At 41.5% G+C, this 14,803-nt stretch overlaps 1 protein-coding gene across 1 annotated transcript; it reads right to left on the bottom strand.

Moving 5' to 3' along the window:
- Positions 1–11,501: 11,501 nt before the first annotated feature.
- On the bottom strand, positions 11,502–13,024 carry CRCT1 (cysteine rich C-terminal 1). The gene is made up of 2 exons (XM_017520099.2): positions 12,942–13,024; positions 11,502–12,115 (listed from the first exon to the last, which is right to left on the bottom strand). The coding sequence occupies exon 2, from the start codon at positions 12,091–12,093 to the stop codon at positions 11,809–11,811; it is 285 nt and encodes a 94-aa protein (XP_017375588.1). The 5' UTR covers positions 12,094–12,115; positions 12,942–13,024; the 3' UTR covers positions 11,502–11,808.
- Positions 13,025–14,803: the final 1,779 nt, after the last annotated feature.

The raw sequence follows: 14,803 nt of genomic DNA, 5'->3' as shown, positions 1-14,803 counted from the left end.
AACAACAGAATATACATTTTTTCTCATTGTCACATGGTACATACTCTAAAATTGATCACAAAATTGAAATTATACCAAACACACTCTCAGACCACAATGTAATAAAAATATAAGACTAAAAAAACTCTCAAAACCATGCAATTACATGGAAATTAAACAACATGTTCCTGAAGGCCTTTTGGGTAAATAATGAAATTAAGGCAGAAATCAAGAAGTTATTTGAAACTAATGAGATCAAAGATACAACATACCAGAACACCTGGGACATGGTGAAGATGGTGTTAAGAGGGAAATTCATAGCACTTAATGCCCACATCAAAAGTTGAAAAGATCTCAAATTAACAACCTAACATCACAACTGAAAGAATTAGAGAAGCAAGAGCAAATCAACCCCAAAGATAGCAGCAGACAAGATATTACCAAAATCAGAGCTGAACTAAAGGAAATCAAGACATGAAAATCCATCCAAAAGATCGACAAATCCAGGAGCTGGTTTTTTTTTTTTTTTTTTTTTTTTAAAGTCAATAAGATAAATAGACCACTAGTTAGACTAATAAAGAAGAAAAGAGAGGAGTCAAATAAACACAATTAGAAATGACAAAGAGGATGTTACCACTGACTCCAAAGAAATAAAAATAACCATTGGAAACTACTACGAACACCTCTGTCTGTGCACACAAACCAGAAAGCCTAGATGAAATGGATAAACTCCTGGACACATACGCACACTTACGGCTGAACCAGAGACACTGATTCCCCAAACAGAACAATATTGAGCTAAAAAATAAGAGTAACAAACAGTGTACCAACTAAAAAAGCCCAGGACAAGAGGGATTTACAGCTGAATTCTACCAGATGTAAAAAAAAGAGTTAGTACTACTTTTACTAAAACTGTTCTCAAAAAATCGTGGAGGAGAGACTCCTCCCCAACTCATTCTATGAAGCCATCATCATTCTGATACCAAAACCTGCCAGATACACAACAAAAAAAGAAAACTGCAGGCCAATATCCTTGATGAACATTGATGCAAAAATCAACAAAACACTTGTAAACTGAATCCAGCAGCATATCCAAAAGCTAATCCACGGTGATCAGGCAGGCTTTATCCCTGGGATGCAAGTTTGGTTCAACATACACAAATCAATAAACGTGATTCATCATGTAAACAGAACTAAAGATAAATAGCGCATGAGTATCACAATAGACGCAGGAAAGGCTTTTGATAAAATGCAACATTCCTTCATGTTAAAAGCTCTCAATAAACTAGATATGGAAGGAACATATGTCAAAATAACAAGAGCCATCTATGACAAGCTCACAGCCAACATCATACTGAATTGGGAAAAGATGGAAGCACTCCTCTTAAAAATGGCACAAGTCAAGGATACCCTCTCTCACCACCCCTATTCAACAGAGTATGCAAAGTCCTTGCCAGCGCAATCAGGAAAGATAAAGAAATAAGAGGATTGAAATAGGAAGAAAGGAAGTCAAACTCTCCCTGTTTGCAGATAACATTATTCTATATCTAGAAAATCCCATAGTCTTGGCTCAACAGCTCCTTCAGCTGATAAACAATGTCAGCAAAATTTCAGGATACAAAATCAAAGTACAAAAATCACTAGCACTACTATATACCAACAACAGCCAAGCCAAGACCCATATCAGGAACATGATCCCATTCACAACTACCACAAAAAGAGTAAAATATCTAGGAATACAGCTTACCAGGGGGTTGAAGAATTTCAGAACACTTCTCAAAGAAATCAGAGGTAACACAAACAAATAAAAAAATTTTCATGCTCATGGATAGAATCAATATCGTTAGAATGGCCATACTGCCCCCAAAAATTTACAGGTTCAATGCTTTTCCTATCAAACTACCAATGATATTTTTCACAGAACCAGAAAGAACTATTTAAAATTCATATAGAACCAAAAAAGAGTCCAAATAGCCAAAGCAATCCTAAGCAAAAAGAACAAAGCTGGATGCATCATGTTACCTGACTTCAAACTATACTATAGTGCTACAGTAACCAAAACAGCAGAGAATTAATACAAAAACTTACACATAGACCAATGGAACAGAATAGAGAGCCCAGAAGTAAGGCCATATACCTATGATCAACTGATCTTTTACAAATCTGACAAAAACAAGCAATGGGGAACCGACTCCCTATTCAATAAATGGTTAGCCATATGCAGAAGAGTAAAACTGGACCCCTTCCTTATACCACATACAAAAGTCAATTCAAGATGGATTAAAGACTTAAATGTAAAACGCTAAACTATAAAAACCCTGGGAGACAACCTCAGCAATAGCATTCTGGATGTAGAAACGGGCAAAGATTTCATGATGACAAAAGCAATTGCAACAAAAGCAAAATTTGATAAATGGGATCTAATTAAACTAAAGAGCTTCTGCACAGCAAAAGTAACTATCAACAGAGTAAACAGACAACCTACAGAATGGGATAAAACATTTGCAAACGATGCATCTGACAAAGGTGTAATATCCAGCATCTATAAGGAACTTAAATAATTACAAGAAAAAAACAAATACAGCATTAAAAAGTGGGCAAAGGACATGAACAGACATTTTTCAAAAGAACACATACATATGGCTGACAAGCATATGAAAAACGTTCAATATCACTGGTCACTGGAGAAATGCAAAACCACAACAGATACCAACTCACACCAGCCAGAATGGCTGCCATTAAAAAGTCAAAACCATAATCGATGCTGGAAAAGCTGCAGAGAAAAGGGAACACTTATACACTCTTGGTGGGCATGTAAATTAGTTCAACCATTGTGGAAAATAGTGTGACGATTACTCAAAGTCCTAAAATTAGAGCAGATATTTGACTCAGCAATCCCATTACTGGGTATGTACCTGGAAGAATATATGTAATTCTGCGATAAAGACACATGCACACATGTTCATTGCAGCACCATTCACAATAGCAAAGACACGGAATCAACATAAATGCCCTTCAATGATAGATTGGATAAAGAAAATGTGGTATATATACACCATGGAATACTATGCAGCCATAAAAAGAATGAGATTATGTCTTTTGCAGAAACATGGATGGAGCTAGTGGCCATTATCCTCAGCAAACTAATGCAGGAGCAGAAAACTAAATTCCACATGTTCTCAATTATAAGTGGGAGCTAAACGACAAGAACTCATGGACACAAAGAAGGGACTAACAGACATTGGGGACTACTTGAGGATGGAGGGTGGGAGGAAGGAGAGAAGCAGAGAAAGTAACTATTAGGCACTAGGCTTAGTACTAGGTGACAAAATAATCTGCACAACAAACCTCCATGACACGCGTTTACTTATATAACAAACTTGCGCATGTACCTCCGAACATAAAAGTTAAACAAACAAAAAAGAAATGGTAATGGCATTGAAGATATGCAAGAAAGAAAAATGTATGTGTCTATTAGAGACATGTACTCTAGCATTAGTGGATGAGGGAAGTGTTTTTTGTGGGCTTTGCTTTAAAATAGTCCAGAAAAAAAGATTAGGGGGCCAGAGATCAAATGAAACAATATGAAAAGAACGTTGATTTCTTTTTCATCTGGGTGCTCAGTAATTGAGGGCTCATGGTCCCATCCTCTCTTTTAGTGCGGATTTGAACATTTACATAATAAAAAATAAAAACAAAATAATTAATGCATTAAGTTAGCATGTGAAACGTCTTTGTAAAGTATGAAGTCCCATGCATGTGAGGGACAATATTTTTACGAGACAAATAGAAAAGAAATGGTGCTGAGGTGGTCCAGAGGGCAGGACGAGGGCCCAAGAGTGGGAGCAAGGTGAAAGGCAATGTTGGTAAGCATTGCAATCAGCAGCCCTTCTCCACCACAGCGGGCGGATAGCTTAGTACAAAATGCAGCAATTCCACTTCTACAGGTTCATCTAAGGTTTAATCTACGGATATGTGACACAACGTATCTCCCCTCCAAAATTACAGACTGAATCTTGCCACTCTCTATCTCAAAAACCCATCTTATTTTTTTCATAGCAATTATCACTGTTTGTGATTATCTGATATTTGTGGTCTGATGAATCTATTTTCAATCTCCATCTCCCCTTTCAGGAGTTAACACTGAAGACAGCAACTTTGTTTCCCATGCTGAATGGTTCAGGCAGAGTTAAGGTGTCTAACAAATACTTGCTGAATGAATAAATGCATTACAGCATATTTAATTATAGTAAAGAATTGGAGGCAAGACAATGCCCAACAATAAGGAGTTGCTTGAATAAACAGCAAAGTGTCCATGAAATAGAAAAATATGAAGGCATAAGAAGTATGCTACGGATGAATGTGTACTGTCATGAAAAGGTGCTATGATACATAACTGGGTGAAAAGTTCGGATGGAAAAATAGCATTCAAAACCAGAACACGATTTTGTTAAAAGAAAAACAAGTTTGCATAAAGATCTGGAGGAATGCACAATTGGGTGTGACAATGATTAAATTGCTTTATTTGTTGTTTATTTATATTTATATTTTTCTGCAATTTAGTTTTATATGCCCTGGGTTTAAACAGAGCAGTGTTCCTTACTCAGCAATGGAGGTCATCATAATCTCTTTCCTGAATATATAAAAGTGTTATGTCCTGAGCATTTTAGAATTATTCAGTAATAAGGGCAAAGTGTACTTTAAAATAAAAAACCTAATGCAAATATTTTTAACTAAATTTTTCTAGAAGTGCAATAGATTTATTAAAAAAATTAAATTTTTCAAAATGAGATAAATGATTATGTGAGGCAGTGAGCCAACATTCTGTATCCAGCTGTGTTTACACTAACCAGGTTTCTACAGAGGGACATTTTTCTGCATTTATGAGTGATCTGACTACACAGTCTCTAATAACTTTTTCAATTATATATATGTTGTGAATTTTGGACTGTTTATCCCTAAAAGCTTTTTAGAATGTATTTTGACCAAAGCAGTAATACATCAATCATCTCCACTTTATTATTGATTGTAATATTAGTTATGGAATGGAAATAATGTCAAAAATGAGCCCAGGCATTTTTTTTGTATGTTTCTAGACTGGGTGGAGTGCAGGGTTAATATGCTGCTTTATACTGAAATGCACCACACCTTGATGTAATTTTCTGATGAGTACAAAGCTCAAAGCAAGGATTAAATTATATAGTTTGTACTGTCAACAGTCAATCGTCAGTTGTGTTGAGCAACTTCCATATACAAACCACAGTGCCAACTAGGCGGAGAAATAGTAAGATGTGTGGGACACGACACCGTCCAGCAGTTGTATGATAAGATTTGCCATGTTTAGCAATGGACTGAGAATCAACAACCTGCTCCTGGATTTTGGCTTTTTAAAGGTTCTCTCACATCAAACACTACCGGTTTCCTTCACAGCAGTCTCCCGGGCATACTTGCCCCTAAGAATAGCAGAAATTGTTTTCCTTGGCACAGCTAAGATCATCTGGAACTTTCTAAAAACTCACGCTGATTCTGGCAGTATTGCTTATTAGAAAACTTTTAAATCTTTATACTATCACCATCTCATGTGTTAGGTAAAATATAATAAATATCTTTTTAATGTGTATCTAAACTTGCATGAAAGTTAAAAAAAAACCCAGGTTCCATAATTGAAGGAAGAATTGAGAATCAAAACCAAAATAGAAGGCCCATAAGTTGATGTGGCAGCTGTCTGAGATTAGAAAATGTTATTTCCTAAGGATTTAGAATCTAAGATTACAAAAAGAAAGAGACAAGGTTAGGAGCAATAAAGGAGACATCCTCGCTGGAAAAGGTGGGCTAGAGAAGCAATACCACAAGACAAAATGAAGCTTGTCTGCCTTAGCTTAGGTTTAAGGAGAGGGAGTGAATAAGCCCTTAAAATGTATAGCCCAGGTTCTATGCCTCATGTCTATTTGCCACTCTTTCCAAAGGACACTGCACATAGGATCTGAGAATACCTAAACTAGAGAATTACATAAAATTGGTTCCAGGCAGATGACAGTTTACCTGAGATACCTGGCAGAAACAAATTCAAAATCAATCTAGAGGGATTTGTCTTCAACGTAATCCCCATAGGATGCCCACACATAAAGTCTCATTGAAGATGAACCCCTGTGGCTTGTTTTCTTGTATGTTTTCTAATTTTGAATTATGATTTCATCTTCAGGGAGAATCGATAAATACTATTTTCTCTTTCCCACTAAACTACTGGAGAAGAATTATTTGTTTGTGTCACAAAGTGCCTAGAATATAGTAAGTACTCAATAAAAGTTTGCAGTAATGAATGAACAGAAAATTACTTTGGGTAGAGGGAAATGGTTAATGTCTGACTTTCAAGTACGTATAATTCTATTTTATACCATAGAAAAATGGCCATTGAACTTAATTGCAAATTAAGTTTCCAAACATGCAGAGCTGATATAGCTACATTATTGGCAATGGAACCAACAAATCCTTAAGAATGAGATATATCATGAAATAAGATGGCTTAAAAGCCCTCACTCTTGCCCTGATGCAATTTTTATGAGAAGAAGAGATACTTGCTTTTCTAGGGTTGATTATCACTCGTCCTGAGCCAAGATGATATGTTTCAGATTTGTCACAGCAAATCATTCTGATCTGCGGTAATGTCATCCATATAAGGGAGGATATTTTTATGCAATGTGAATGCCAGTTTTCCTCTTCAACCCATTCTACCTAGTTAGGATGAAACTGCTATCCCTCCAGATGGAATCTCCTACTATAACTGTTCAATGGTTTAAAGATACCGAAGATGGATCATGCACTAGGAAGGAAGAAGGAAGATCCTGACTGGATGACATTCTTTAGCTTCTCCATTCTTGCAGTGTCTGGTTCCCTTCTGCCTGGATTCCTAGAACATAAGACTTTAGAGTAACCTTTCATGAATTGTTTAGGCCAAATCTCTGAGTAATTTCTCTGACTTCATTATCCTTTCCCCCTTGGCTTGGAATTCAACTTCCTCCTTTCCGCTTTCTCCCTCAACTCAATTCTTGGGCCTTCTGTATTGCCGTTTTTATTCATTCACTTAACACACATTCATGGAGTGCCTTTACTGTCTAGCTCTCTGTTGTTTGCACTGAGGTTGCTGCAATGAACAAGACAGACTAAGTCTGTTTTCTCAAAACCTTCACCGCAGAGATAGGAATACGCTCATTCCCAAAGATTTGACTCCCAGCTGCGTATGGCTTATTACCATTTATCTGAATTGTGTTTATCTCAATGTTCAGGGTTTCTGAGTCTGAAGTTCAAGCCCCACATCACTGCCTCATGGTCATGTCGTGCCAGCATGTCAGACCCAACACTTCTTGGACCAAACTTACCTCTTCCTCCTCACACCAGTTATTTCTCCTGACTTCTCTACTTTGTCAATGCTGTCATCATTTCCCAGGCAACAGTCACAAGACCTCAGAGACACCCCAATTGCTTCGTCTTTCTCAACCCCAATATGTCACCTGATTCTATCCCTCTTCCTTCCAGACAAATGCTTTTTACACCTGTCATTTCCTTTTCTTAATGACTGCCATGTGCCGGGTTCAGATCTTCATTTCATGTCTGGGCCATTGTACCTGCTTCCAGAGGTAACCTCTCCATTAACTTCCTCTTCTGGAGCATCCTAATCATTGCTGCCTGATTAATCTAAGGGTCATGTCAGAAAGTACTCTAGATGTTATGCAAACCAGCATTCATGTCTCTAATGTACTTCTTTCAAAGCCATTTCCTACCACCACACTCCACAAATATTGTATGGTTGAAACTCCTTGATTTGGCACTCCAAACCACCCATGATCTGGCCTCCTGTCTCCTTCTCTGAGGATGGGTCCTCAGGGTCTTTTGGCACCAACAGCACTCCCTTGAATCTTTTTCTCCTCCCCCTGTTCAAGCTTGAGACTACTCCCATCCTTCCCAGAAAAGCAGACTATAGCACAATGTTCAGAACATTGACTTCAGAGACAAATACATTCAGTCCAAAATCTTGTTCTTTCCATTACAAGCTTGGAAATCCTAAGATAGCTACATAACAGCTTTATCTTCCAGTTTTCTTAACAGAATATGGGGAAAACTTGCCTTGTGGGAGAGTTTTAAGGATCCAGTGAAATAGTGCAAAGCATATAGCATATGATCAATCTCACTAGCAAATCTTTCTACCAAGAAGCTGGAATTCCAATTTACTTTCCTAGTAGTGAAACTCTCCCGTGGAGCCAATGTAACTGAAAACACACCTCAAACACCTGCAACCCTAAGCTGCCATGGATGCGGGAACCCTGTAAGCATGGGCTTCCCTGCTCTGTGCCATAGCTCACATTTCTTCTGCTCAAATAAGATGTCTTCAGAGAGGCCTTGCCTAGCACTATCTAAAATCCCCATATACCTCTAGTTAATGTTTATATCCTTATTTTCTTGGTTTTCATCACAACACTTTTCACAGTGTGACATAATCTGACTTCCTTGCCTACTTTCTTGTCTGTCTTCACTCCAGAAAGTGAGGTCCATGCCAGTAGGGTCTTGGTCTTATTTCTGATTCTGTCCCAGAATCATAAACAGTGTCTGATTGAGTTGAACAAATACATGAATGAATGAATCTCTGCCTCTCTGATGTGTTTCCACCCTTCACACCCACCCCAGATCCTTCTTCCCATGAAGTCTTATAAATAATCCAGTCCATAGGAACTTGCCTTCATTGAAAGTTCTATCACAATGCCTTATCCAAATTCAGTTGACTCCCTAGAGCAGTTGTCTACGCCATGTTCTGCTTGTGGCATTTTTTGCATTTCGGATCTGAGTTATCATTTACATCTTGTATTTTATTTACCACAGTTCCTGAATCAGACTATAAACTCCTTATGGTCCAGAAATGCTTTTGTGTATCTCTCTGGAATTCTTTAGCACAGTGCCTTACACATTATGCACTAATAAACAATCATTTATTTATAGACCCTTAATATGTACCTGCCATGATACTAGGTATGCAATGGTGAATACAGCCCTCTCCTTAAATAATCAATTGGGTGCCATTACTCCATTATCTCAGTGAATATTCAGAAGTGGCTCTTGGCTTTCTCAGAGGGCATTAGAAGGCCTAGTCCAGACAAAGACTGCACATATCAGCTGGATAGCCTCAGGTGGGTTGTTTAAACACTAGGAGTCTTTTCGTGATCATGTTAAACATGTGAAACAGAGATGGTGATACTTGTTATAAAATTATGAAGGAGATAATATATGTGAAAATGCCTCATAAACGCTGAATGCTACATAAATATCAATTGTTATTATTGCCATTATAATAATATAATTTAAGTTGAAGTTGGAGCCATCATGAATAAAATGCATTTAGCGATAATGTCCATTTATTCCTAAGATAATAAGAAACCCAATTCTGCCCGTCACATGTGCCAGGTGATGACCTTTGAGTAAGTCTTCACATTGCCAAATTTCGCACAGACTCAACACCCGCCACCGTCACCTCACAGAGAGTGCCTGGGCCACACATACGGCTTTACCTACTGCTGGACATCAGAAAAGCTTGCAGGACCATGAGCAAAGAGCTCTAGACCATCCAAAGTCGCTTTCTCAGTTTCTAAAATAAAACTATTCTTAAAATACTCCAATGTCTCTCCTCAAAGTCTATGTGGGCTGGCCCACTGGGTTTTGGCAGCAGGTGGGCCTGGAGGTACTGCCGTCCTCAGGGCCAGGCATGGCATGAGACTCACATGCCTGGTGTATAGGGCCTGTGCTCCTATTTGGACTCGTGTCTGCCCGTGAGTCACCACCTCTCTTTCCCAGAGCTCAGGCTTCAGCTTCCTGCTTCAAGTCGAGCCCTCGCTCTCAGATTAGCTTTGCAGTGTGTCTGTTCTGATTCAGGCAGTTCTTCCTTCCTGCCCGCTGCCGACCAATCCCGGGGCTTGCTATTTCAGCACACATCACTGGTGTGAAGAGGCAGGTCCATGGGTGATATCATCTGTTTGTAAACAGCCTCCCACTGGAAATCACAAAATCTCAGACATGGAAGGAAGGGCCACTCCCAGGCAGAGCAGGCCTGCCCTCCAGAGCCTCCCTGGAAGGGAGTCATTTGGCCTCAACCTCAAACATCCTGGATGAATCAGTAGAGCATTTTCAACATCACCTTTGAGCAGACACCCTCAGCCGCCAGCTGCCGGGTGGATACCATGACAGAGCTCCCCACTCATTGGGTCACCAAGGGAGCAGCAGCCAAGAGGCTGAGCTGCAATTTTCTGAGAACCTGGGTGTGTCCAGCGGCCCGAGTGTCCCTTCCCTGGGTGGTGGTGATTTCTAAGACAGTAGAGCATGACTCTTTGAGTGCGAGGGCATGGTTTTGGAGTCACACACATTCCGGTTTGAGTCTCTTCTCCCTCACTCACCATCTGGGGGCTATGGACATTCACTACCTCTGTGATTCCAGCTAAATCATTGGAACTGTCTAAACCCATTTCCTCACGTATAAAAAGTGGCGAAGTGAAGGTCTATATTTTTAGATTACCGAGAAGATTAAGCGAGATAATATATGTAAAATGTCTTGCTTTGTGCCTGAAATAAAGTTAGCGCCAAATAAATGGTAACTAGTGTTACTATTATTAACACCATTATTATCTCTTCTTTCTAAACCCAGCAAACATCATGCAGAGGATGTTGGTCTCCTGTTTCCTCCTGCCTTAAATAAGTGGATAACATCTGTGTTCACAGGGATTGGTTTCTGACCTATGCAAGATGACCCCTCCACTGCCACTGCCACAGCCACCATCTCTAGAGAATGAGAGCCCCACGTTTCCTAGCACACATGTTGCACCCCTGAGACTCCCAGAAATCCATGGCTCTTGGTCCTGCTTCAGCTGCACAAGTGAGACCTGGAAAGAGCAGCTTCCAGTTTCCTGGAAGGCTCATCTTAGGAAAAATTTTCTCCCCGGCAAGCAAAGCAGTGGGTCAATGTTCTTTCATGGCAAAAATAAAAAAAATAAAATATGACAGCTGGCTAGATTCCAAAGCCCCCAAGAGTTGCCAAAACAAACTTTTGCCACACCGCTGCCTGGACCTGACGGTCAGGAGGACAAGCACCTCAGTGGTAAGACTTGGGAAGCCCTGGTAAGGACCAAGCAGAGCAATGAAGCCCTGGAATCAGATGTCCTGTCTTCATCCTGTACTGGCTGGGTGATTTTGAGCAAGTTGCTTAACCTCAGTTTCTCTTCTGTAAAATGGGTATAACAGCATTTTACTGGCAAGTCATTATAGGAATCACATGATGGCACACAAAGTCCTTAGAATACTCAAGGACTTTGTCACATAAAGTCCTTAAAATACTCGAAACAGTCGATATGTGATCGCTGCTACTATAATTAACTATCAGAAAGCCACCTTTTGGTTCAGGCATGAATTTTGGTTTTCTGCCTTTCACAAACATTTCAAGCCTTTCAAACTGCGGGGAGAAATGAATGAAGAACAAATAAGAAAAGGTGTTCTCAGGAGGTAGAAGCTTTATTATGACATCTTCAAAGGACAATTGAACAAGTAGACATTTACCGAGCACCTGCTGTATGCAAACCCGTGCAGACAGTAGGGTCCAGTGTCCCACCCACCGCTCTCGAATCCCCAGGGAGAAAAATCACATGAGGGTCAGGTAGTCTTGCGTGGCTGAGAACAGAGCGGGTTTCTGAACATCCAAGGGCGATTCGCTTTACGGGGCGAACTCCGAGGCCCCGCCCCGCGTGGGCCCGCTCAGGGCTGGGCGGTTTCTCCGGCGCAGCGCTGGGCGCTGCGGGCCTCTCAGCAGGAGCAGCAGCCGCAGCCCTGGTTGTCGGAGCGTTGGGACCTCTGGCTGCCGCCCCCGCAGCAGCAGCAGCCGCGACTCCGCTGCCGGCGGCGCCTCCTTGGGAAGCAGCAGCAGCCGGTGGAGCTGGAGCCGCAGCAGCCGCCGTCGGAGCCGCAGCAGCCGCCGCAGCAGGAGGAGGAGGGCGCGGGTGCGGGCGCCGGGGCGGGGCACGGAGCCGGGCCCTGGGACGACCCCTTGGAAAAGCCTTTGGCGGAGGCGGCGCTCTGCTGAGAAGACATCGCGGAGCTCCTCACGACGAACCTGGAAGAAAGACAGCCTTTCAAAGGCGAGCCGGCTTTTGCTTCCACCAGGGCATCTCTGTCTGGTCTTTTGAGATTCGGCTTGGTGTAAAAGTCAGCCTGGCCTGGAGCAGGGAGGCGGGGAGCACCCAGAAAGAGCGTATGCAAAAAAGACAAATCCAAGCAAGTGCTTCCAGGGAGTTAAGCATGCTCAGAGCAGGACACAGTCTATGCAAATAATCGATACTTTTCCATTTTCTCTGACTAGAAGACGACTGCCCAAGTTCTCCACGGTGGAAAATAGACAGCACACTGCCGCAACTTATCTGTGTGATCCAGTCCAAAATCTCCACTTGGCTTTTTTCGTCTCTCTCATTTTACCTTGCTACCGACCTTAGATGATATCTTCCTAGTTGCTAGCATTGTGTAAACACCCCACCAGTTAGAAAACACCCAAGTTCAACACGCATCCCCACCTGCTGGTTCTAAAGAATCCACCTGCCAGAAGCATGTCCTGATCATCCTCTCTTGTCTATGCGTCTCATGCCCCACAAACGCATGGGAAAAGAAGTGTTGTGCTAATAGAAATAAACCCATCCAGGGAGCCAGAAGACCTGGTTCCTAGTCACAGCTCTTCTACAGACTTGCTGTGTACCCTTGCAAAAGCCACCTCCTGTATTGCCTTTATGTCCTTATTAGTGCCTTGAGAGGTTGGATCACTTAAAGCTTAGGTGCCTTGCAGCGCACCCATTCCACATATATCTGCTTGCTGCCTTTGTTCTGTTTTCTCCTCCCCTGTGCCTTCAACTCATCCCATCCTCTCCCCAAGACCCTGCTAGGAGACTTACCAGATCTTGGCTCCACTGGAAGACTCAGTAAGTTCTCCAACTGGAATGAGCCACCTGCTAAGCAATGGAATGAGCTGTGTCCAGCCAGAGAACCTTTTATATAAAAGAGGGTCAGGTTGGGGCCCTTGGGAGGGGCCCATTTCCCAACAGACATGCTCAGCTGACGCTCACATCCCAGAGACATTCATCACTCAGGTAGCACTGTAGGTGGTGCACGTGTGCATCTAAGTCACTTCGCAGAGGTGCCAGGATTGCTGTGGCATGTTGACTTTGCAAACAGGGCACTGTTCATAGCTGGGAGGCTGTGTGTATGCTAACAGAAGACGTGGGGGCTCAAATGAAGGGAAGTCTAGAACTCCTTCTGCTCTTGTCTACAATACACACACACACACACACACACACACACACAGCTCCACTTGCCCACACATCCGTTCCTGTGTGGTCATCTACTTGGTAGGTGGTAGTTCACCTATTTGTTATCTTGATTCTCATCTCTCTGGCTCTTGGTCTTTGGCTCCCCAGGACAGACCACAAGCTATGTGATAAGCCTGCCGGGTTTCATCCATAGGCTTCAAGATACAGTGAGTGAAGATGACAACAGAGATGCATATGTAGGAATCCCAGCGGTGATTTCTCTCTGTCACTGGAGACAGGAAGAAAATCATAGGCAAACTTAAGGAACCATAAAGCTAGAAAAGTTGTGAGTAGTCAGGTTACCATATCCCCATAACGCAGCACGGTATGACTAAGAAAAATGTGTGCAGGACAGTGGCCCAACTGCAAAAAGGCAAGTCAGCCTGTGGGACGTCTGCTTCTTTTCCCACCCCCAACCACCGATCTCCCTTTGAAGACAGGTTCTCCCTAGGGACCCTGCCCACTGCAAAAGAAAAGAAAGAAGATGGGAAAGGAAGAAGGAAAGAGGGAGGGAAAGAAGGAAAATCAGAGAAAGTTCTTTCCAAAGGTCCAAAGTGTGCATGATAAACGGTGTTTTTAGAATAACTAATTTTTAAAAATTGAAGGATACTTTGGCAGTGAACTTCAGAACTGCTTCTTAATCAATGCAATTGCCCACAACTATGAATGTGAACTATACTCAAAAGTCCCAGACTAAGAATTCAGGAATTAAGGGTGAGAGACAGGTTTAGGGGTGAGTGAACAGGGAGCGGCAGGAGGGAATTAGCAAGGAAAGATAAGTCACAAAAGATACCAGTTTCATCTAACATGGATTTAGAGCCTGATTAGCAGGTTCCCGGTACCTAGGGCACCTGTTGGTGAGTATAGGTGAGACATTCCAAAAAGTGAAGTCAATATTAGACCAGAGAAGGAAGTAATGAAATAACAAGACAGAGGCAGGATCTCCTCTGTGGAAATGGGTAAAGTTCTTAAAAAAAAAAAAAAAGAGTGAAGAATGTTTGGTAGGAATCAGTAAGGAGATGATCTGGGCAAGTGGACATGCTGTGAACTCACAAACTAACTTACTTTGTGTATCGTTGTTAACTCTTATCAAAGGAGGCATCAGTTGTTTATCTTGTATATAAAAGGCTAATTTGGAATTAACTTTTCTAGTTATCTTTTCTAGGTACCTTGTGAGTATATCCTGAAGGAACCAGCCCATTCCTAAAGAAATGTTACTTGGAAAACCAACACAGTGACAAAACCCCCATACTGTTACCACCTCTCACTAAACACACACACACACACACACACACACACCAACTACACACACACACACACACACCAACCACACACACACAAGCACACGCACACAAACACATACAAACACACACACAAACACACATACAAACACACACAACACAAACACACACACAAACATCCACACACAAATACACACACACGCCAAC

The sequence above is a fragment of the Cebus imitator genome, unplaced genomic scaffold, assembly GCF_001604975.1.
Source record: "Cebus imitator isolate Cc_AM_T3 unplaced genomic scaffold, Cebus_imitator-1.0 Scaffold801, whole genome shotgun sequence".
Classification (NCBI taxonomy): Eukaryota; Metazoa; Chordata; class Mammalia; order Primates; family Cebidae; genus Cebus; species Cebus imitator.
The sequence above is the reverse complement of the archived record's forward strand: the minus strand, read 5'-3'. Positions and strand labels throughout refer to the sequence as shown.